The 25574-nt window shown below is 45.9% G+C and overlaps 1 protein-coding gene and 1 pseudogene across 4 annotated transcripts in view; one reads left to right on the top strand and one right to left on the bottom strand.

Moving 5' to 3' along the window:
* The first annotated feature begins 12758 nt into the window (after positions 1–12758).
* On the top strand, positions 12759–19159 carry Gm14506 (annotated as a pseudogene).
* The window catches only part of Nyx (nyctalopin), a 31731-nt gene continuing 22859 nt past the window's right edge, over positions 16703–25574 (bottom strand). For 3 of the 4 annotated variants that reach the window (XM_030251314.1, XM_006527614.4, XM_006527613.4), the window contains one exon: positions 16703–23592. In XM_030251314.1, coding sequence (XP_030107174.1) covers positions 22184–23592 — 1409 coding nt within the window. In that variant the 3' untranslated portion in view covers positions 16703–22183. The remainder of the gene's footprint in view (positions 23593–25574) is intronic. The other variant, NM_173415.5, reaches the window with a different exon arrangement.

Raw genomic sequence — 25574 nt, 5'->3', positions numbered from 1 at the left:
CAGGCTTGAAAGGAGCTTGTGTAAGGTGCCAAGGGAGAAAAGCAATTAAAAGTCCGACCCAGCTGTAAAGCCTATGAACCATAGACCTAACCAGCATAGCTAGATAACCCCTAGAGTGGCAGAGGGGCACTTACATCTTGAGGGTAACCAACAGCCATTTCATTGGACTTAAGGTCCATTCAGTGGGATAAAATTCATGCCTGGTAGTAGAAACCTGACCTGTGTATGGTCGATGAAGTCATGGACTCTAGAGAACATATTATTGCCACTTTCCAAAACAATGTAATCCCAACTGCATGCTAAATACAGAGAAGTATAGCACTCACCTCACCAAGGAAGCTTTTGTTTTTTTTTTTTTTTGTTGTTTTGTTTTGTTTTTAACTGGCAATGATGGTTCACACATTTAATCCCAGCACTCAGAAAGCAAAGACAGGCAGATCTCTGTGAGTTTAGGGCCAGCCTGATCTACAAAATGAGTTCCAGGTTAGCCAGGGCTACATACAGAAACCCTGTCTCAAAAATCAAAAACAAAGATGTATTTAAGTAGGGAATGTTGATGCAGCCCTTAATCCCAGCACTCAGAAGGCAGTGGCAGGCATATCTCTGTGAGTTCAAGACCAGCTTGATCTACAGAGCAAATTCCAGGACAGCCCAGCCAGGGCTACACAGAGAAATTCTGTCTTGAAACCCACCCCCCCAAAATAATTTTCTTTCTTTTTATATGTGTGTGTGTGGGGGGGGGGGGTGGATGTGTGTGTGTGTGTGTGTATGTGTGTGTGTATGTCTACATGTGTGGTGATGCCTATAGAGACCAGAAGAGGGTGTTGGATGCTCTAGAACTGGAGTTCCAGACTGTTGTAAGTTGCCCAGGTACTTGGAAATAAACTCAGGTCTCTGAAATACCAGCAAATTTTTTGAGCTATCTCTCCAGCTCCTTGTTCTTTCTCTTTTTTGAGAAAGGGTCTTACTGTGTAGCTCAGAGTGCCTTGGAACTCATTATGCAGCCCAGGCTAGCCTCACACCAGAGCTCTTCTCACCTTGGCCTCTCACAGGCATGCACCACTGCTCCTGGCCTGTCTCATGGTTTTGATAGGCATGAGTCCAAACATACTCATTTTCCTACTATGTAAGTGTTCATCCAAAGACATTAATCATGTCTCTGTCTTTATTCTTTACCACTGTCTTGCTCCCCATTTTAACAAAAGTACCTTGTTCCTTTTTCTGGTTCTGTTATTGAGATTATGAGGATCTTCTAACACAATAAAGGCTTTTTTAAATACACTGCCTTAACAGAAAATCCGTATCTCAATAAGAAGCCAATGGCATTATTTGGTTATGTTTGAAACCCATTCCTGACAAACATTATTAGCAATCTAGGAGTAGAACATCTGTGTTCTAGAATAAAAAAAAAATAAGTATAGAAAGAATATATAGAAACTACCAGGTCCAGGGTTACTGTTGGGGAGGAAGAATAACATCTAATATTCTGTGATACAGTGACTGTAGTTCAGGACAATTGATTATTAGAGAATATTTTGAGTGTTCCCAGAATAACAACAAAGATATCTAAGTTATAGATATATTAGTTACATTGATCTGATCATTGCACAGTATGTGCATGTACTGAAATCTCATCCATAAATATGTACAGCTATTCTTTCTTTAAAGCTAAGCACAGTTGAGAATATGGCTCGTAAAGGCACTTGCCACCAAGCCTGATGACCCAAGCTCGATACCCAGGACCCATATGGTGAAAGCAAAGAAAATGTTCTCAAAAGTTGTCCTCTGACCTCCACATGGTACCATGCCATGTTCATGCCCACATATACACACGAATGAGTATAATAAAACTGAAACTTAAAAATAAAGGGAAAAAACCCTTAGATTAGATACATGTAGTGTCACATAATATCTAATCCTAGCATTCAGGAAACTGAGGCAGGAGGATGACAAGTACAAGGCAGCCTGAAGTACACAGAGTAGAACTCCGTCTTAAAAATAAAGAAAGAAGGGGAGGGGAGGGAAAGGAAGGAATGGGAGGAGAAGGGAAGGCAGAGAAAGGGAGGGGAGGGGAATCAGAGGGGAGGGGAGGAGAAAACACTGTGAGCTGTAGGGCACTCCTTACTCTGACCTATTGAGCTTCCTTCAGGTTGTGTGCTGTGATACAGAATTTGAGTTTTTGTGAGATGTCACCTGTGCTAGGGTAGACTTCGATGCTGCAGCTGCCTGAGTCATATCTGCTCCTGTAAGTAACCACTCACCCATATTCCTCTTAGTAATCCCAATAAAACTGGGTGAGTAGGCATTTGTTCATATCTCTCTAGGGATAGTATCACATAACACCAGCACATCTACCCAGGGGACTCATTATTTACAAAGAGAAAAGCACTTTGAGCCAGGTACCGTCATATCTTCCAAACAGTCCTGAAGGGTGGGTATCATCACCACATTCACTTTGTAAGACACAGAAACTGAGATGTTGGAATTGATACAGATGCTTCTAAGAGAGATGGCCTGAGGGCGATCACCACAATCCACTGCAAAGCAAAACCAAACCAAACCAAACTATGGTGGCATGCGTTTGTCATCCCGGCATTGGTTGGGGTGGGGGCAGAGACAGGCAAAGCACTGCTGTGCTCTGACCAGCCAGACTAGGCTGTTTGGAATGGGGGTGGGGCAGTTTCAGCAGAGAGAGAGAGAGAGACCCCTTTTCAAACAAAAGAGTAGTGGATGGCATCTAAGGAATGACACTCTGGTGCATGGACAGACACACACACACACACACACACACACACAGTGGGTGGGGGTTCTATTTCTCTCCCCTGCTTCATGTCCCTCATAGGGTACAAGAAGTAGCCATGGGAATAGGGGAAGTATCCCTTCCTGGCTAGGACCTGGGGAACATTTAGAAGGAACTACTGCAGCTGGGGGGAGGAGGGGGTAGGCAGAGCATGCCTAACAAACAGGAAGAAGCATTGTATTAGAGCGGGAAGTGGGGGCCCTGAAGGCTGGACAAAGACAGGCCTCTTGCCTTTGTACTTACTCGTGCCAAGGCAGGGTGTCAAGGCAAAGTTCCTTCTAAGCCAGATATGACCCCAGAGAAGGTTTACATTAAGTAGAAACAAACTTGTGCTTGTGTGTGTGTGTGTGTGTGTGTGTGTGTGTGTGTGTGTGTGTGTGTGTGCTCATGTGTTTGCATATGTGCATGCATATATAGGCCAGAGGTCAATACTGGGTATCTACCTCAATCGTTCTCCACTTTATTTTTTCATTTCCATTTTATTTATTTGTTTGAGGGACGGGAGTGGGGCGGCTATGCCTGGGACTGTGTGCTTATGAAATCAGAGGACAACAACTTCTGGGAGTCAGAGCTCTTCCCCTTCCTCCATGAATTCTGGGAGGCAAACTCAGCCATGTTTGCATGCTGCAAGAACTTTTACCCAATGAGCCATCTTGCTAACCTGTCTGCCTTTTTTTTTTTTTTGAGACAAGTAACGTCATCCTGTCTCTGCCTCCCCAATGCTGTTGTGTCCAACTTTTACACAGGTGCTGGGATCGAATACCGGTCCTGGTGCTTCCCTGGTAAGTGCTTTTGCCAATGGAGCCATCTTGGCAGCTCTTACATGCTCATATTTTTGTTGACTTGGCCAGGTAGTGCCATCTTCTGCTGGGTCCCTGCTGGAACCTGAAGATCAAACCTCTCATTTCCTCCTTTACCCACCAAGATGTATCAGTTTCCTTCTTTCTGCAGTCGCCCCCTTCCTACCACAATAGCAACTTGAGTTTGGGCTGCAACATACAGACTTTCGTTTCTCTTCGGCTTATGTATCTCCCTCCCCTTCCACTGGAGATATAACATGTCTCAGCCTCCAGTGTCTTTGTGTTTGGTCAAATGGGGGATGAATGAAGGGAGGTAGGGAACTGACAAGAAATACCATTCACATATTTACTTTTTCACAAGTTTGTACACATCTGTAATATACTTTGATCCTATTTACCCCATTGCCTTCTTATCCCCTTTCCCTTCCCACCAAAGCAATTTCTTCTCAAGTCTCCCTCCTTACATCATGTCTCAGTGTGTGTCCCACACATTTAATTAGCTTGGCTTGCATGGGCATGGGCATGGGGGGCGGGTATTTAATTGCACAAAAGCAACTTACCTGTGGCTACACCACTGCCTCCCATAACCATTTACAGTCTATAGCTCTCAAGGAGGGGGTGGAGTCTTACAATCCACAATGGAATTCTGTTTGTTTGTTTGTTTGTTTGTTTGTTTGTTTGTTTTCCCGAGACAGGGTTTCTCTGTATAGCCCTGGCTGTCCTGGAACTCACTCTGTAGACCAGGCTGGCCTCCAACTCAGAAATCCGCCTGCCTCTGCCTTTCAAGTGCTGGGATTAAAGGCGTGCGCCACCACAGCCCGGCCACAATGGAATTCTTAAGAAATTCCCATTATTGTGCAGGGAGCATGTCCAGAAGGCAGAATTCCACAGCAGCCCCTTTCCTCCTCTGGCTCTTACATTCTTTCAATCTCATCTTCTGCTGTGTTCCCTGAGCCCCGGGGGCAGGGGACATCTGAGCACTTTGACCAGTAATGAGTCTCTGCATTAACTGTTGCCCACAGCAAACAGAAGCTTCCCTGGCCAAGGCTGAGAGCAACACTAAGTTCTGGGTGTAAACATATTTGGAAGGCAGTTGGGCATCATGTCCAACTAGCAGAACAGTAATAGACTCCTGCCTCACTTCCCATTAGGGCTTATGGCCTCTGGAGCCATGGGGGTTGGGCCAGGGTTCCAGTAGCAGGCATAACTTCTTCCAGGAAGCTGTTGTGCCACTATTGCACTAGTGGTACCTCTTGGTGTCAAGTTGGCACTGCAGCTTACACAGCGCACAGCTGGGCAAGCCTGCTGATGACCTTTCTCCCTTGGCAGCCTACACTGCACCTTCCTGCACCGTGAAAGTTAACTAGCAAGGGAAAGGCTGCTTTCAGCACAGTTCCCGATTACTATCTCTCCACCTAGCAACCCGAGGGCGTGCTGTTGTGTGTGGTATTTTCATCTCGTTCTATGGGCAACTAAGAGCAACGACAAAACCCTGTGTCATTTTGAGGTCCCCTAAGACCTTCTTGACTAATGTTCCACAATAAAGTATCCCACACCTGACACTGGGATTTTTTAATAACCTATGAGTTCTGATAGCAGATATATATACATATTTAGGGGTTGTTTATACCTTGTTTTTGTTTGTTTGTGACAGGACCTCTATTTTATGTATGTCTGGTTGTCCTGAAACCAAGACTGGCCTTGAACACACAGAGATCCACCTGCCTCTGCCTTCCTAGTGTTGGGATTAAAAGTGTACACCACCGTGCCTAGCCAGAAAATATTCTTGATAGAAAAAATATTTTTATTTGTTCCCTTCCTTCCTTCCTCCTTCTGACTACACTATGTGATGGCTGGTGCTTTGGCAGCCCTGTTGGGTTATGAGACAGCTATGAGAATGAGAACAACATTCTGGGATGGATAACTTATGAGAGAGGTGGTTCTTTTTGAGCTTTGTAGTACAGTGCCACATAGGCTACAGACTTCCTGCCAAACTTAATGGAGTTGTTTTGTCTTGGTTTGATATGGGGTGGTAGGGATGAAATCCAGGACCTTGTGAATACTACTGAGCTATATGCTCTGCCCTTGGATACTCACTAATTAGCAAATTAAAATTGTTTGAAGTTATGGTGTACATCATGATGCTTTGACCTATGCATGCATTTGTAAAATGCCTAAATCAAGCTCTTTCTCCGTTGTTTCACAGATTAATTACTTTAAGAAGTATTCGGTTTTTATTTTATGTGTATGAGTGGGTTTGCCTTCATATATGTGTGTGCACCACGTGCATGCTTAATACCCACAGGAGGCCAGAAGAGGGCATCAGAGTCCCTGGAAATGGACCTATGGATGGTTGAGAGCTGGGAAGGGAACGCAGCTTCTCTGCAAGAGCAGCTAGTGATCGGAACTGCTAAGCCATTTCTCTAGCTCCCACATGGATCACTTCTCTAGTGAGAACATTCAAAAACCTCTCAGGGAATTTCAACCAAGTGGTATTGCTAACTAGAGTCACCATGCGGTCCAGGAAGGCCTATCCATCCTGTGTGTGTATGTGTGTACTAACATGTCCCGTGCCCCAGCTGCAGACAGCCTCCCTTGTACTCTCTGCCTCTATGGTCTCAAGTTGTTTCAGGTTCCCTGTGCGGATGAGATCATGTGCTATCTGGCTTCCTCTGTCTGACTTAATATCCTGCAGGTCCTCACATACACTCCCACAGATGTGGACTGCATCACGAGGAAGAAATGAACTTCTAGGGCATCTCAGCCTCTGGAGCTGGAGTTTATGTTACCCTCAGCTGAGTGCCATCCAGCCTCCAGCAGTGACTCATTTTTCTTTGGCTCTGAAAAAGGGTTCCATGGCTAGTTCTCCCCTTCACTCCTCACATCAGCTCCTTGAAGTGAAAGGAATTTTCCTAATGAGGAAAATAGGAGCCGCAGCACTGCAGGCGGTGGAGACAAATGACACTGTCTTTGTCTTTCCAGAAGGCTGCGCCTGCAGCTGCTGTCTTAGTCATCGAAGTACCAGGGGAGCCAGAAAACAGGAGATGTGCCTCTGCAATCCCGATCAGAAATCCCAGAGGTGTGCTGGTAGATTTGGGCATCAGGAAAGCAGCCTCCAAAGGACAAGTGCTTTTACAAGACGCCCAAATATGCACCTAGCCGTTTGAAAGGGAAATGTAGAAAAAGAAAACACGCAGGCATACACACACACACAGAGAGAGAGAGAGAGAGAGAGAGAGAGAGAGAGAGAGAGAGAGAATTGAAAAGGTGTAGGCGTTAGAGGATGGGGTGAGAACATTACAATCTAAAGAGCAGCCTGGTCTGAATAGTGAGCCTTTGTCTCAAAACTTTTTTTTTTTAAAGAAGAAATACAAATGGCCAGTAAATAAATGGGGAAGTATTCAACATCCTTAGCTAGCAGGGACATGCAGATTGAAACTGCTTTGAAATTCCACCTCACTTCAGTCAGAGTGGCTGTCGCCAAGAAACACTGACAACAAATAATGGTGGATGTGTAAACTTGTACGGCCATTAAGAAATCTGTCTGGAGGTTCTTCAAACATCTAAACTATAGAATTAACAACTAACTATAGATCCACTGTATGTATACCTGGAGTGCTATGTATATCACCCACTGGAGATTCTTGCTCATTCACATCATTGCTTAGAGCTAGAATTCCTTCCATTGGGGAGACCTAGGCAACATCTACCCCTCCTCCAACGGTCTCAATGACAGAGACATGATTCCCCTGAAGTTCACTCTGGAAAACCAACGAGCTTCATGGGCTTCGTTGCAGAGCACAGGTGAGGAGCTATTTACAGAGGTGTGGGTGTTCCTTCCCCACAACCAGGCACAGGATGAGGGCTTTTCTAGAGCCACATGGATGGAGTCCTCCTTCTCTAGTGTCCCCAACTCCATCCTTATATATACTCTAGCCCCTCCCTGAGATCACCTGCAATTAGGGGAGTCTTGCACGTGCCAGGTGGTGGGGAGCCACTGGATATTTGGGTGAGGGTCTTATGACCCCTATGAGGGGGTGTAAGCAAGCCATCAGCAAACCCAGCTGAAGGGTTTTGCAAAGAAGTTGAGCTGAAGTCCCCAAGATGTTGATTGCTTATCTCGAAAGACAATCATGTGCATCTCTGCTGCACTCCTCATAATGATAGATGGATGGAGACAGAAAGTGTGCTACAGACATACAATAGGATTCTGTGCAAATACAGAGAAATCAAATCATGACAGTGCAGCAAAATGCATAGCCTGGGGAATCAGATGTCATGAAAGCTGAGAGGAACCAAAAAGAAGCAGGGGATGGAGGAGGAAGGGGATGGATATGTACAAGGTCCTGAGCTCCGTTCCCAGGAGCATGTGCACCTGTGTGTGTATACACATGGAGCATGAATGGGGGAAGGGCTCACCAGTGTCAAAGGAATAATTGGCAATTATTGTCTGATGGAGGGGGTAACAGTTTTCTTCAGGTAGGTGGGCCCCTGATGCTCCATTGGATGGCCCTATAGACATTCATAAGCAGCACTAATTGTACTCATGGGTTTTTTAGGGTCAGCTTGATACAAGCTAAAGTCATCTGGGAAGAGAGACCCTTAACTGAGAAAATGCCTCCATCAGATTGACCTGTGGGCCAATCTGTGCAGCATCTTCTTGATTATTGTTTGGGATAAGAAAGTTCAACCCGTTGTGGGCAGCACCACCTCTGGGCAGGTCTGCTTGGGTTGTACAAAATGCAAGCTGAGAAAACCACCAGGGACAAACCAGTAAGCAGCTCTCCTCCATGGCTTCAATTCCTGCCCTGGGTTCCTGTCCTGACTTCCCACTATGAGGGACTATGTAAACTGAAATAAACCCTGCCCGCCCCCTACAAGTCACTTTTGGTCATGGTGTTTATCACAGCAATAGAAACCAAATCAGGACAGGACACAGTGAGAGAGGTCTGGGAAGAGTTTGAATTAAAGTGAGGAGTGAATATGATTAAAATGCATTGTATACATGCACAAGCTTCTTGAAGAATAAATAATATATATTATTAACCATAAATTAATTTTAAGCCATTCTTTAAAAGTAGAAAAGTAAAAAAAAGTTCAGCAATTAACCTTTACTGGTAGCCAGTTGAACAGACATCTAGCTGGTTTTCCCTCTTTTGGCTATTGTGAGTCAAACTGCTATGATCATTCTATTCATATGTAGGTCCACGTGTGACTGTAAGTTTTCATTTCAGTAGGATGAAGGGGCAAGAGTGCAAGTGCTACACTGCATGGTGGTTGTGTGTTTGATTTTGTAAGAAATTGCCACATTTCTTCCAGAATGGCTAGCTGCACTTTCATACGTGAGCCACCAGCATCGGGTGTCATCATTGGGTTTTATTTTTGCCATACTGACTTATCTCACTGTGGTTTAGCCTGGGTGGTGATGCCGAGTGTCTTTGCATATGTTTGTTCTCCATCTCTGCATGTAGGTCTGTCTATGACTTCTGCCCATTTCCTAACTGCACTATTGTCGTTTTCACTGTTGAGTTTTGAGGGCCCTTTGTGGGCTATGTGGTTTGCAGTCTGTAATTTATTGCCTGTCTGTCTGTTGCCTGTTTTGTGTATGTGTTGACCCATGCATGCCTTGACATGTGTGTGGAGGTCAGAGAACAACTCCCTGGAGTCAGTTCTCTCCTTCTGCCATGTAAGTCCCTGGGATTAAAGTCAGGTTTAGGAATAAGTGTTTTTACATGCTGAGCTATCTCACCAGCCCTGTAACTTATGCATCCATGTTAAATGCATGGCCTGTTGCAGCATAACACTTGAATTTTGATGAGAATCTATCAGTTTATTCTTTTGACATCGACTCTAAGAATTGTTCCAAAATGTCTTTTATTTATAATTTAATGATTCATTTTGAGTTGTTTTTTGTACACACTATGAGGTTTAGGCTGGAATTGCTTTTTGCTTTTTTTGATCTATAAACATCCACTTGCCACAAGGCTGTGTGTTCAGCATGGTGAATGATTCAAGTTTTATCCCCAGCTTGTGGAGGTATTTTGAAGGCTATAAAACCTTATAGTAGTTCTCAACTTTCCCAATGCTGCAACCCTTTAATACAGTTCCTCATGATGTGGTGACCTCCAACTATAAAATTATTTTTGTTGCTACTTCATAACTGTAATTTTGCTACTGTTATGAATCATAATGTAAATACATTATACGCAACCCCAAAGGGATTACAACCCACAGGTTGGGAACCATTGTTCAGGAGGTGGGGCCTGGGTGGAGGAAGTAGGTCACTAAGGCCAGGCCTTATAGATGGTACAGGCCAACCCTGTAGTAGAAATATTAAAAGTCCCAGGCAGGGCTTCTTCCCCACCTTAGACCAGTTATGTTCTTGGATGAAAGACACACACAGCCTTATCTTAAGCAGCACAATAGCTGGGCAGCTGCCTACTCTCCGTGCTGTTAGAATCTACCTTCCGATTAATAACCCCAAGTTATTAATTACTATTTACTATGTGCCATCTGGACTGCTCTTAACTCCAATTGGGCAGCCCTCTGGGCCATGTTCTCTTGGCCCTTAGCCCATTCTCTCTCTCTCTCTCTCTCTCTCTCTCTCTCTCTCTCTCTCTCTCCCTCCCTCCCTCTCTCCCTCCCTCCCCCCCCTCTCTCTCTCTCTGCCTGTAAAATGTCAACCCCACCAATGTCTCTTCTGCCCAGCTATTGGCTGTCGGTATCTTTATTCACCAATCAGAATTAACTTGGGGGCCTAGGGGCTACATGCACACTCCAAGTCTTGGGGGCTCACACTTAGCATTACAATAGGCAGGAAAAGACAAAACCTCAACCCAACCCCAGTATTAGTTCCTGGTTAGCTCAGCTCTTTGTTTCCTATATACCGCAGTCATAGGGGAAATCCCTAATGTACACTCCACCGTCCAAGCCACTCAGCCATCCCTTCCCTAGTACTATGGATTGAAATTCTCTGCAACTGAGAGTCAGAATCAATCTTGTCTTCTTTAAGTGGCTCCTGTCAGGTTGTTCCCGTGCCATCGCCCATCCTCCATCACCCAGTTAGGGTTTCTCTGTGTAATAGCCCTGGCTATCCTGGAAATAATTGTGCACCAGGCTGACCTCGAACTCAGAAATCCGCCTGCCTCTGCCTCCCAAGTGCTGGGATTAAAGGCCTGCACCACCACTGCCTGGCTCCTCTAAAATATTTGTCAAAGTGATGAAAACAATGACTAAGCCAGAGGCCAGTTCTTTGGGAATCATTTTTATCATTCCTTCCAACCTTCCATTGTGAGCTCCAGAAGAGAACTGTCTGTCCCCTTACTGTGGAGAGCAAGGACATTGACTTGGAATCTGGAGCTGAGACATATATTCAAATACCAGTTTTGCCATATACTAGCTATGGACCTTTGCCAAGTCACTTGAACCTCTAAACCTCAGTTTCCACATTTGTAAGATGGGTGTAACTGCCTATCCTGCAGGATTGTTATAAGACTAGATGACATAGCCTCATATGAGACAGCTATAGCAGGGTCCCTTCAGCAAAATCTTTCTGGAGGGCCATGAAGCGGGAGTGGGTGGATAGGTGAGCAGGGCGGGGTGGGGGGGTGGTATATAGGTAACTTTTGGGATAGCATTTGAAATGTATATAAAGAAAATATCTAATAAAAAATAAAAAAAAGACTGGATGAGAGAATCAAATAATTCTGAACTGACTCCCTACTAGGCACACAATACACCATGGATGATGGTAACCATCTCATTTCCAGAGGAACACACATTTTGAAATAAAGAGAGAAAAGTTTTGGCAACGGCAGGTATACATAACATTAGGAATGGGGTACAGAGTTGACATAATGGGGTTCCTCCGATTAATGACAATCTGTAGTTATTCCTCCTTGGGTATTTGGGTTTTTTGTGTGTTATTAAGAGAATTAATAATAGGTATCACTGCAGGACACCAGGAGGGTCACTCAAGGACATTCTCACTAATAGCTATTAACTTATTAAATGAAGCAGAGTCTCACTGCAGGAGCTGAGCACTCATTAGCAGCTTGGATGTGCATCCTTGTAATTGCCCAGGTGATCTTCCAAACTTCTGGTCTAACTTTTTTGGATCTAACTATGTGAGAGCACAAGGAAGGCATGTGTTCTGGTGGTGTGAGAAAAGAGACTGGCCAATTCCACATCTCCTTTTTTTTTTTCTTTGAAAACAAGAAGGAATCAGAATCAGAGAGATCTGTGACCCTGGTTTAATAGTTCAAATTAACCAGGTACAGTGACACATGCCTAGCACTCAGGGGAGACAGAGGCAGGCCAAAACCAGTCTGGTCTGCTGAGTGAGTTCCAGGACAGACTGAGCTACACAGAGAAACCGTCTTGAAAACAAACAAAATTGTAGTGCACAAGGATATATCTTTAAGTTGGAATCCTGTAAACACATTTTCACTACTTCTGACACATGTTACTTAGTTATTTTGTGAGGTGGGAGTAGTGATTAGTGTTAATGGCAACAAACTCTAGAATCTCTTGGGAATTGGGCCTCTGAGCCCGCCTGCCCGGGGAGGATTATCATGATTATCTTGACTGAGGTAGGAAGGACTCCCCACTGTGGGCAGCACCATTCCCTGCTTAGGATCCTGAACTGAACAGCAGCATTTGTCTCTGTTTCTGGAATGTGGGTGCAATGTGACCAGCTGCTTCAAGCTCCTGCTGTCTTGACTTCCCTGTACATTTAATTATGAGTAAAATAAGCCCTTTCTCTTTTAAGTTGCTTTCATCGGACTACTTTATCACAGCAACAGGAAAAGGAACCAAGACAAGGTGGGGAAGGGGTTGCTGAGGACTGAGTCCACAGCCTCCCACATGGTAAGGACACTATACCACTGAGCTACACTGAGCAATTTTGGTGTTTGTTTGTTTTAAGACTGGTAGCATCTACTAGTTCCATGACCAAAAGTGGGTGATAAGAACCAGGTACCGTGAGTGACTCATGCCTGTCATCTCAGCACTCAGGGGACTGGGGCAGGAGGGTTGTCGTGAATTCAAAGCTAGCCTGGGCAAAAAGTAAAAAAAAAATCTCTCAAAACCACAACAGAAAAGTGGGGTGTGAGGAGCTATTTACAGGCCAATAGGGAACACCACCACCAGTGGCAAGGATGGAGAAAAAGCCTCCTCGGACCGCTGTGGGGGTTAGACTTGGTGGAACTCAGTCTGGCTATAAACAACTCGTTTTCTCCTCTTAGGAACACAGTTTTAAAAGTCAGCAAAATTTCAAGGGAATGCCCTTCAAAATTGTATGTTACTGCGAGTGCCTTTCAATTTCATTTGCCTGGAGCACAAAGAGAAGGAACAGAGGTCGCTTTCATTCAGGAACTGAAGTTGGCTGGGGCTGGGGAGGGAAGAGACCAAAGGCCAGGCCTCACTCTGGCCTGTACCTCAAACCACAGAGAAGCAAACACCAGACTGCTCCTCCAGATCAGGGGCTGATTGTGTATGGTGTGTTAGGGAGAAGAGAATTAGATGAAAACTCAAATCAACCCAGCCAGGGAGAGACAAGGAGGGCTATCTCAAGGGGAAGCAGCTCCTGCTGCTGCTTGGGACACAAAAGCAGGGCTGTGGGTGTGCTTCAGTGGCAGAGTGCTTGACTAATATATATGAGGCCCTGGGTTCCATCCCCAGAATTGAAAAAAACATCATACAATCTAGATGCCCCATGGACTGTGCCCACCCCTACCCTCCACCATGTTCCCTGAAAGCTGAATATAATGGTGTGCCTGCCCCAGCACCCAGTAGCCCAGTAGATGTAAGGACAGATAGAGGATGACAGAGTTCAGTAGTCCCTGCTTCCTGAGACAAAAACAAAAACAAAACAAACAAACAAAAAAAAAAAAACCCGCTGTCATCCTAAAAGACATCCTTTGTGCTGTGAAGCCGTTGGGCCTTGTGTGAACAGAAAGCTCACTAAGGCCTCTCTAAGGAGAACCTGCAGACATTCTCAGAGAGGGGCTACAACAGAAAGGAGGAAAACATTGATTGTACCTGGAACACATTAATGAGAGGCGATTCCTCCCTACTATTTGTAGAGAAATGCGTCCATCTATGTAAGTTAGGCTGACCGGCCTCACTGTTATCCTTCCAGCTCTGGGCAGCAAATTTTAAGTATTGTAGAACTGGGATGGAGAAAAGTCTAGAAGATCAACAGGCTTGCTCTGGTGGCCACACAGCAGGACTGTGTGATGTTCTGGTGGAGCGCTGCAGAAGGCATGACTTTCCAGACCCTGCGGTTTCCTAGGTGGAGCTTCAGAGGCTGGCTTTTAAAGAGGAGAAAAAAATTTCCCCACTGCCAGTTTGGTTTGGGAAACAGAAGAGACACTTTGGCAGTTCCAGGCATGTGGGTGAGGCCTATATGGAGGCTGGGGCCCTGAATGCTGCCAACAGCCCCTCCCAGCAACAGCTGGCTGCCCTACTTTTCTCTCTCTCTCACTTTAACCACCCCTTTGGAAAAGAGTCATTCCCTGCTCTCCCGGGCTGCTAGGGATTCAGAGGTCAGGGACAACTTTGGCCAAAAACAAAAGAGAAAGGGGTCTTCTCTCTTGCAGAAGGAGGGAAGGTGGCAGTAAGGACAGGCCTACCTCTGGAGGGAGTATAGGGCTGACCTGACAAAGAGGAGAGTGAGCGTTGCTGACCATCTTGGGAGGCCAACGCAAGGAACTATTTTGCAAACCACCTATAGACGTTCCCTCTGGGAACTTTTTCCAACGATCAAACTTTGGAAAGTTAGTTATTGTATAGTGAGTGTGTGTATGAAAAGCATTTTTAAGAGCCGAGGGTGTAGCCCAGGGCCTTGTACATGCTAGATAAGTGCTATCACTGAGCTTTCAAAACATTTGTCTTTGAGACAGGATCTGTAGCTCTGACTGACCTGAAATTTGCTATGTAGGCCAGGCTTGCCTGAAACTCACACAGATCTTCCTGCCTCTACTTCCCAAATACAAGGATTAAAGGTGTGTGTGTGTGTGTGTGTGTGTGTGTGTGTGTGTGTGTGTGAGAGAGAGAGAGAGAGAGACACTACACCCAGCAGGAAAACACTCTTTAAAGGAAAAATATGAACTCTGTCTTTACCCATTTTTAATATTTTGATTTTAATATATTTTTTATTCTTTAAGAATCCTGTACGAGTATAGAATATATTCTAATCATATCTCCTCCCTATTCTTCTCCCTAACTCCTCCAAGATCTACCCTTTTCTGTTGTGTGAGACAAGTTCACTATGTAGCCTGGCTGACCTTGAACCATCTTGCCACAGCTTTTCAAGTGCTGGGATAACAGGTGAAGGGCTCTAGCAGTCTTGGGCTTGGCTAACATGATACTGGCAAGCCTAGCCCTCCCCCTGTCCTCCTTCCCTCTCCCTTGTAAACCATAAATTATATCCCTAAAGCTAGGTCTATTCCTTTATTTAAACACCTTCTTATGCCCAACTCATCCCTGAGGCTGGCTACCCAAAGTCCAGCAATTAAAAGCCTTTGGCTCACATACTTAACATGCCCAATCAAAATATACTACTGCATCATAACCCATTCTAACACACACCTCCTTTTTTTTTTTTCTCCTCTTAAAAATTACACCTGCAAAAATTTCACCTCTTAACAATGACCTGCAAAGTCCTTGGCTCCTGTTTTCTGCCTGAGTCAGAAAGCAGCCACCTTAACTTTTCTTCCCTGCTCAATAAAGGATCTCTCTGTGAAAATAGGGCTTTGGGTGTGATTTGCACCTGCTCCAGGATTCGGGAGGGGTGGGGAGCCCCCACTGTATGCAGGTCCCTTTAACAGGCAGGTGTCACCATGCCTGGCATCTCTCCCCGTTCTTGAAAGAACCAATAGAAGGAGATCATAGCATCACTATTGGCTAGTGCAAATGCTGTTCAGAAGCCTTCGTGGGAGCTTCATTCCTGCAGTCTCCTTCAGGCCCTTCTGAGTTCTCTACTGAATGAGCCACACGATTAGAGCCACCGACACTATGCTTTGTTGTGTTTGTATATAGTCTGGCTTCTCTTCTCCTGGACACATGAGGGACCCTACTTCCTTGTCTTAATAAGTACAGTTTCTTTTATATGAGCATTGATTGTCGTGTAGCAGTTTCCTCCTTGATTGAAACATTTCATCCTGCAGGGAAGCTCCTCAAGAGAGGAAGCAAACAACCCAAAAGAGCTTTAGGAAGTTCCTAGAACTGACCAGATTCACTAGGTCCCTTCCTTCCAAGAGTAAACAGTGAAGAGCTGCTGAGAGTTGCCCTCAGTGGAATCAAACTACAAAGAAGACTGAGGTCAGCTCGACTGCCTAGAAGGAAGAGATAGACAAGCCCAGGTCCTGGAAGAGGCTCCGACAAAGTGAGCCACTTGGAAAGGACACCCTCCAACCTGTTGAGTTGCCTGCAGGTTTCCAACTTTTATGAGCTGTCACAATGCTGGGGTAGGATTTGGTGATGCAGCTGTTGTTGAGTTATTTCTGCTCCTATAAGTAACCCCTTACCCGTATTCCTATAAGTGACACCAATCAAACTCATAGGTTCACCAAGTTGGACTTTGGTGATATCTGCACTTAGCTGTGTTGTGGGCTCCCTATCTGGGTTGAGTAGACCTGTGTGTGTTGCATCTACCCAGAAAGTCTGTCACACAACATCAACACAGGACAGCTGTGTGGAAACATTTAAAAAGAATGCTTAATTCTACCAACTTCCCTTTCCCTGTGGCTTGGAATGTTGAAGCTTTGTATTTTGGTAACCATACTTGAGTCTGAGTAGTTACAAGGAGGAAGTACCACACTGACTCCCCTAATAAGCCTTCATTGGCTATATACCATAAGCAAGAAATATACTACAGTAAGATGGTGATTTTTTTTCCCCCAGGGGCTGTTTGTCACTGCAGCAGAATGTGTCCCATCCTGACTGCTACATACAGTTTTGCTTAGCAGAACCTATGGTACCTAGTTAACATTTATCAAAGTGATAACTAGCCAGTGATTGAGGGGAGTGCAGCCCCTTTACATGGCTCCAGCAATTAACCTGAATAGGGTGGTGAGGGAATGAAGAAATGACACACACCTGGAGAAGCTGGGCATATTTATTATAGAGAGTTGAACAGAGAGGCGGGTTATTGGATACAGTATACAGATCAAGGGGACAGGTATAGCTAATCTCAGTAGGGGCAGTCTTTGTAGGGGAGCAGTTTTCAGGCTGTAAATGTTTGGGTGGTAGAAGAGGCTATGGTGGACATTTTCTGCACACACTGCCAACATTCACACTCAGACCCCTGAGAAAGGCCTTGCCATCCCTCTGAGCCTCACTTGGGGAGGGGGGTCCGCCTTGGGGTCCTTGACATGGCTGTGCTAGTGTCAATAGCACATGTTCACTAAGGGCTTCATCCACACAGGACAGGTTTTAATGGATTCCTAATGAGGAAGGTTCACTTTCTGATCTTCCAAGAGTTTATAAAGGCTACCATTCAGGCATCTCTGGGTCTATTTGGCAATAAGTAGCTCCCACATTCCCAGAATTCTATTGGAGTAGGTATGTCTGCAAAACTCTGTCTCCCAGGAGGCTATTTTAATGTTGATATTTGTTCAAAAATGCATCAAAATAAATACTCATTTAAAACTGGCCACCTAACCTAGGCAGAACTAGAGCAAAGTTTTGAGGCTATTCCAAATGAAAGGACATTACTCTCAAGGCAACACCTCATTCCCCAGGAACCTAGGCTGTGTGTCTGCTGTGGACTTCCATAGCTACCCAAACACAGAGACCTGCCCAAGGGGACTCTAGTGGTCTTTACTCAGTCTCCATGGCCACAATGCACAGTTGAGCAAATAACATTTCTGACTTCATCAGATTCTCACGTTTGGAAAGGAAGACATTCAAAGAATCAGTTTGCTCTGAAACATTAAAGTCAATGAACAGGCTTAGAGTTATGAGCACTGTGACTAAATGAAGACAAGTCAAGATTTAGGAATTTAATTTTCTACCACTAGGAAAATGGCTACTTTAAAAACAAATAGTTCACAGTCATTGATATTTCAACAGTATATTTTTTTTAACTTTTTAAAAATGTGTGTCTGGTTCTGGAGATGAAACCCAGGGCCTTATATATGCTAGGCAATTCTACCACTAGGCCACACTCCTAGACCAGAACGTTTTTGTTTGTATTTTTTGACAAGGTCTCATGTAGCCCAGCTGGCCAAGAACTGGCTATACCACTGAGCATTCCACTGAACTTCTGATCTTCCTGCTTTCCATCTTCCCAGTGCAGGGAGTGCTTACAGTCATATGCTACCATGCCTGGTTTATGCAGTGCTGGGGATCAAACCAAACCCAAGGTTTGTGCATGTTAGGCATGGCTCAATCTCCAGCCCCCAAAGAGTATATTTTAAATAATAGTATTTTAACAGTTATAGATACCCTGATTTTCAATAATGGTATTGATAAGAGAATAGCTTCATTCTTAGGTAACACACATTAAAGTACTTAAGGGGAGAGTCAAATTTAAACTATTAGTAAGAAATAATACAATAGGGAGAGAGACAGTGCCAGCAATCCTCTTGTCCCCATCCCCTCAACAGCACTGGGATTATAGGCATGCTCATTTACTGTGCACAGCATTTCACAAGAGTTCTGAGGATCAGAGCTCAGGTCCTCATGCTTCCACAGCAAGCACCCTTAGCCACTCAGCCATCTCTCTCCAGCCCCCAAAGTAAACTTTGTCTAAAAGCATACATCCAGAGCTGAGCGGTGCAGGCTGCCCTGCAACCTCTCAATGACTGCCTGCCTCCCAGGCCTGTCACAGTTGGGCTCAGGCTCCTTTGGCGAGCCACCAAGTTACAGAGCTGGGAGAAGAACCTTCAGGACTCCTAGGTAGAACTGCACTTCAGCAATGGGAATGGGAGCAGCATTCCAGCCTCCGTCTCTATTTATAATGGTGACATGGGGGAAAAATATACTGCTGGATGCCCAGCATGAATCTGGACAAAGTAACTGCAAGAGTTCTCACTGTGACAGCCCACCTCACTCCCAGACACCACAAGATACCAACAGAGCTGAAATAGACACCCACAGCTTTGGTGAGAAAAACAGCACTCCGAGAAAGATTATATTGAGAGAAGAGAAGTTGAAAGTATCTTGAAGAAAGAGTCAGATTGGATATGGGATTAGTCAAGTCGGCAGAAAATATTCCCCCCAAGGAGTTGCTTTTTAAACACCTGAAGCGCACAGCTACTCTCAGCATGAGAAACACAAGCGTTATGAAGAAAGGGGGAATTTTCTCAGCAGAATTTCTGAAGGTTTTCCTTCCATCTCTGCTACTGTCTCATCTGCTGGCCATTGGCTTGGGGACCTACATTGGAAGGTGTCTGACAACTTCCACTAGCACCTTCTGATGAAGATTTGGATCTGACTTTTGCTCACACAGTGAGGATTCATGTATGAGCTGCGCCAGCTAATTGAAGAGCTAGCATGATCCTTGGGTGTCTGCACTATGTGTGTTTATTTGTTCTGTAAATGCAGTGTTCCTGATTTGGTGAGACAGAATAGACTCTTATCATGACCTATAATTATACCTATGGGATCAAATAATAAGCATGTCAGACTGATGCCTATTGTAGCATTCACTAGTAAATTTCTTTGAATATTAGATATAAATAGTATAATTTTAATATAGTAGCAATGGTATATTAAAAATGATCTGTAGGGGTGGGTCGGTGAAAAAAAAAAGATCTGTAATCATAATCCAGTTAAGACACTTTACACTTCAAAAGAATGAGTAAGTGATAGTAAAATCATTAAAGGGTTCCCCCCCCCCAAAAAAAGAACCCTATACATGCTCAAGAGCAAGTGAGACGGCTCAGCAGGTAAAGATGTTTGCCACCAAGCCTGACCATGTACATTCAATCTAATCTCTAGCACCCACATGGTTGAAGGAGAGAACAGACTTTCACAGCTATCCTCTGACCTCCACCCATGTCATACCACAGGCATGAGAGTGTCTCTACAATATGCAATTTTAAAAGCTAAACCAAAACAAGACCATACTCCAGACCAGCAGCTTTCACAGTTTTAAACTATAACACTGCCATTAAATATAAATTATAGCAACATATACACACAGATACACACAATTTGAAAAAGCACATGCAAAAATTACAGATTACACAACACAGTGTTGATCATGGATTTGGGGTTTTTTGTATGGTTGTGTGCTGAGGATAGAACGCAGAACCTTGTACACGATATACGGTATCACTGAGCTACATCCTTAGACCCTTCATGCTTTGTATTTGCTTTTAAAGATTATTTCTAATTGTGTGTGTGTACACACTAGAAACCATTGTAATCCCAGCAACTGGGAGGCTGAGTGAGTAGGGTCATGTTAGAAAATTAAAGGCCAGCTATAGAGTGAGAACCTGTCACACACAAACACATACAAAGAATGATGAAATTATCAAAGAATAAAAATAATCATATTTTTTAAAAAGTATTGTTGCCACTGACATCTTGGCCTAGGCTAATGTGTGCGGGTTTTGAAAACTCACCTCTCTATAGACAAAGAAAGGAACTCAGAGCATGAAAACTGTACATTTATTTCCAGGACATTGACAAATAGAGCTGTCACTGCTCACAGTGTTGAGGCTTACCAAGCATCTCCTTTGCAGACACGTGGCATGTTTATTGGCCTGATCACCTGATGGCCCGTTAGGAACCTGCAACTTCTGCAATCAGCTCAGGCTGGTTCTGCTGCCAACAATGAGAGGGTGCCTGGCTAGTTTTTTGTTTTCTTCAGTCATGAGTATAGAAGCCAGGGCCTCTCCCATTTTAGGCAAGCACTATAAAACTGACCCACAACCCCCAGCCCAGGAGACAACATTTAAGAGGCAACCTGCCAACAGTTACCCTCATGGCCAAGACCTAAAGAGCTGCGGATTCTGAAGCTGACAAAACCTCTGCTCTTTTCCACATGACCACGAGAAAAGCTGGTGTGTCAGGGGCCCTGAGTGGGACTGGGCATCACACACTCCACACTCAGAACTCCATGAACGTTCACATGGATGCTGGTAGAGCTTTGTCCTTGGGAATACAGTGGGAATACCCTGGGGAATCTGAGTCCCCTTCACACACAGGTCTTTGATTTCTACTCTCCTGGCTGTTAGTCTCCATTCAAGCAGCTCACAATAACTTCCATCCCTGATAGAACCATCCCAGCTGGAGATGCTCTGCGCTGCTGACAGAGCATGTTGTGGGAACAGACACTCTTCCCACGAAAAGAGATACTAAGAAAAGAGGATTATGTGCTTCCTTGGATATTCACAATACATTGGAAACTCACAATAGCATTTGAAAGACTCTGAAAAGGCTTAGAGAAACTGGTTTAACTTTAACTTTAGCGTTTTATAAATGTGGCCCACAAACACACACATTAATATAATTCTGACAGTGCCTATACTGAGGGATCAATTGTGGCATAAAATAAATGAAACTGGTTTGAAATGCCTCTAAACGCACACCTCAGACCTCAGCAACAACTGCCTGTCTTGGATCTAAGTCTTTTTCCCATGCCCTTTTTCTAATGCCCTGTCTACCTTCCTGAACCTTGTTGTCCCCAAGTCCCTGGGGATAAAAGGGGGGGTGTGTGGAAGAAGTATCATGTTAGAAAAGACAGGGATTGGGTTTATGGGCTACTGACAGAGAAGAGCTGACATAGTTCTTAGTACTTAGCCAATTGAGTCCTAATATAATTTAGGCCTGTGGGCCCAGGCCCATATTCATTCTTCTCTTTTTCAATGTGTTAGAGACCATACCATGAGAAAGCGAGCTTTTCACAATCTCCCACCCTGACAAGCCAAATGGTCTCGTGCTAGGAGCCGGTCGTCACTCCCTTCTCCCTGTTCCCTTCCTGGCACCTGAGGCTGTAAAAGCTGAATTGTAGTCCTCTCTTCCTTAGTTAGCTCTTCCTGACTCCCAAGACTTCCAAGGACATGAGTTACGTGCTGAGCCCGCCTGACACCCAAAGTTGTTAAGGAGGATCCAAATTCCAGAGTTAAGACGCAGAGTGCCCGCCACCTGGAGCCTGACTTCAGCCCTTGTGTCCCCTGATGCCCACTTCTTTGTTCTTTGTTAATTCCCCCTCAACCCCTCCCTATTCCCCTCGATGTATGCTTTAAAACCCGGCGTTTCAGCCTAATAAACAGAGACCTGGATAGCACCCTCTACTTGGTCTCCAGCTCCTTTTTCTCTTCCTCCCATTTTCTCCCAGGATTGCGGTCCCCCTTGCACCCACGAATAACTGAGTCCCACGGGACGGGAAATCAATGGATGCCCATGTGACAAAAGCAGAAATTGATACCCACTCCAGTGGCATTCCCCAGAGCTCTCTGCCTAGAGCCATCTTTGGTGACAAACTGTTTCTTCCACCCACAGCAAGAACTTTAACTACCAATCCCATTCCTATTCCCTCTCCAGTTACTACAGGCAGTTACTCATGGCAGTCAAGCAAACCTTCCCCCTTTTGGCCAAAGTGGTTTGGGTCACTTCAGTGTGGCAGTCACTCCCTCTGCAGGCCCACCACCACATACTGGGCCAGGCTGAGCAAGACGCAAGAGGTGAAGAGAAACGTGGCCTTGTAGCAGAAGACCATCACTGCATGGGACCGAAAGCTGTCATTCAACGAGACGTTGACCAGCTCCCAGGTGGTATTGGCTACCTCCTCCACAGGGGCCCTTGGGGCCAGCAGCTTGGAGAGGAGGCTGCTGAACCTGCTCACAGTGGTGGCCACTGGCTCCGGACTCGGGCCAGGACTGGACGTGGTAAAGTTCAGTTCATCAGGGTCCACACAGAGGCCATCAGAGGAGCGCTCAAAGACCACCTGGCTGAGGTCCTGGCCGGCCACAGAGCCTGGGGAGGCGCACGCCACATCAGCCACACGCCCAGAGCCCTCCATCCAATCACGCAGCCACTCCAGTTGGCAGTCACAGCGCCAAGGATTGCGGAAAAGGAAGAGGCGGCCCAGGAAGAAACCTGGCTGGAAAGCGGCCCAGGAGAGCACAGTGAGACGGTTGCCATTGAGATGCAGGGCCAGGAGGCCCGAGAGGTTCTGGAAGGCGCCTTCCTCAACAAAGGTGATGCTGTTGCGGTCCAGGTAAAGCAGCTCGAGCTCTGCCAGGTCTGAGAACCAGGCGCGTGCCACGCTGCCCAGCGCGTTGCCGCCCAGGTTGAGGGTGCGCAGGCGGCGAAGGCCGCGGAAGGCGGCGGCGGGCAGCGTGGCCAGCAGGTTGTCGTTGAGCAGCAGGTCCTCCAGGGCGCCGCAGTCGCCAAAGGCCCCGGCATGCACCGCGCGCACGCGGTTGGCCTGCAGGCTGAGCGAGCGCAGACGCCGCATGCCCAGCAGCGAGCCGGAGGCCACGGCCTCGATGCGGCTGCGCTCGAAATGAGCGTGCGTCAGGTTGGCGAGGCCCCGGAGCGCGCCGGGCACCCGGCGGAAGAGATTGTCGAAGGCCGTGAGCTCGCGCAGGGCCGGCAGCTCGGCCAGGAGACGCTCGGGGACGCTGAAGAGGCGGCAGGCCGCCAGGTCCAGGCGGCGTAGGCGGCCCAGCGCCGCGAAGGTCCGCACGTGCAGGTAGCGCAGCTCACCGTTGTGCGCCAGGCGCAGCTCGGCCAACCGCGGCAGGCCCTTGAAGGCGCCGGGCGTGATGAAGGACAGGTTATTGTGGCGCAGCGACAGGCGGCGCAACGACGGCAGCGTGCCAAAGGCCCGCTCGCCCAGGATGCGCAGGCCATTCCGGTCCAGATCGATGGAGGCCGCCTCGCACGGAAACTCCTGGGGCACCCGCTGGAGGCCCGCACGGTCACAGCGCACTGAGCAGCCACGTTCCACGTGGCTGCAGGTGCAGGCCGCAGGGCAGGCCCGCAGACAGGCCTCGGTGGCCCTGGTGTAGGGCAGACTGAAGACCACCGCTAGAGAGGAGAGGGGCCAGAAGAAAAGACAGAGAACAATCAGTAGTCAAAAGTCACCCCAGTAATGGGTTGCAGACCCTGCACTGAGCCCTGGAGCCATCTAATGGCCTCTTTCCATCTGCTTACCAACACAAGTTTCCCCACCCGCAGTGCCCTCCCCTTTGCTTTCTAATGACCTTAATCACCAGACTCTTGCTGCATCCCACTTTGCTCTAAGCTTCCATATGATACAGAGAACACTGTATGCTTTTAGAGTATGACTAGTATGTTAGAAGCATGGCTGGCGTTCGGACAGACCACACCAGGTCAAAGCAGTTCCACATGGCAGAGGTTTATTGTGGGGGAAGAGGGCAAAGGTGGCAGCGAAGAAGGTGGAGAGAGAGAGAGAGAGAGAGAGAGAGAGAGGTCAGAGGGGTCTGCCTTTTATTTGGATTGTGATGTAACCGCTTGCAGGTAAAGGTGGGAGGTGAGCCAAGTGGATTCTGGGAGTGTGTGGAAGTTACCATGGCTACGAATGTATAGGTCAATGTCACCTAGGTGTGGTGTCACTAGGTTTGGAGCTGATCCTGATACCAACAGCTAGGTTTGTTGATTGTGTGGGTAGGGGACTCTATGAGGGTGTCACTCTAAGCACATTAAGGCCTGTGATCCCAGTGCAGTAGCCAATAGCCACGTGTGCCCCAGACCATTAGAAATGTGTCCAGCCAAGTTGAGTACTACAAGTATACAGAGGATGCCAAAAAGTTAAATAGTTCAGCAATGATTTTGTATGGGTTACATATTGAAATGGTAGTTTTAGATGATACATATTAATGTCAAATGTGGCTACTTGGGAAGTGTGTTTCTAAATGGAGCTTGTGATACATTTCAATTCGAGTCACTGGACCATTATGAGAATTCAATTTTTGGCCCACAGTGAGTCAGTTAAGCCCCAAGAAAAAGGAAGAATTAGAGAAGGATGAGGCATCGGGAGTTGGAAAAGCCTATTACTGCCTTACTTAGTCTTTAACAGTCACTTAAAATTTAAATATTAAGGATAATCTCCAATCCCAGTGGTGGCAGAAATAAAAACTGAAACATACAGAATAAACCCTCAGATGAGTTTCAGTTGGAAGAAAAGAGGGAGAAAGCTATTGTGGGAAGTCCAGGTTAGATGCAGACACAGCAAAAAGCAGACATTTTACTCTGGGTGGTTTGAGTGGTATGGGACCTAGTGATTTTTTTTTGTTGTTGTTAGTCACCAAGATCAATGGCTGGTGAGTCACCCTGTAGGATTTCTTGTTATCTTGTGATAAGGGACAAGCACATGCCATACATTGTCTATAAGGGCAAAGGGACTCTTGGCAGCTTTCAGGTTATGAATTAAGGGCATGAGAACCTTGTTTTCCTTGTCCTCATGATGATCTCTCTCTGCTCCACCCCCACCACCCACCATCTTAATTTACTTAATTTTATGCCTGTGTATGGGTGTGTATATGCAGAGATCAGAAGACAACTTACAGGAATCACTTTTCTTCTTTCTATCATATGAGGCCCCCAGGATCAAACTCAGATCAAACTTGGTCACAGATGCATTTACCTGCCGAGCCACCTCACCAGCACTATGTGGCCTCTCATGTTTCAAGGTCAGCATATATTGAATTCACTGTCACTGACCTCCTACATCTTGAAAGAAATGATTATGGACACTATAGAGTTAAGTTCTATTCACCAGCCCTTACTCTCTAGAAACTGTTTTACATCATACTGGGAAAGACAAATGCTTACAAATTTCATTCTGAAAATTCGAGTGAATGATCAAATAAAGTCATCAAAAATCTCCCCTCTTAGCCGGGCGTGATGGCGCAAGCCTTTAATCCCAGCACTCGGGAGGCAGAGGCAGGCGGATTTCTGAGTTCGAAGCCAGCCTAGTCTACAGAGTGAGTTCCAGGAGAGCAGAGCCTACACAGAGAAACCCTGTCTCGAAAAACCAAAAATAAATA

The sequence above is a fragment of the Mus musculus genome, chromosome X (assembly GCF_000001635.26).
Source record: "Mus musculus strain C57BL/6J chromosome X, GRCm38.p6 C57BL/6J".
NCBI classification, from domain to species: Eukaryota; Metazoa; Chordata; class Mammalia; order Rodentia; family Muridae; genus Mus; species Mus musculus.
Note: the sequence above shows the minus strand (reverse complement) of the source record. Positions and strands in the feature narration are given on the sequence as shown.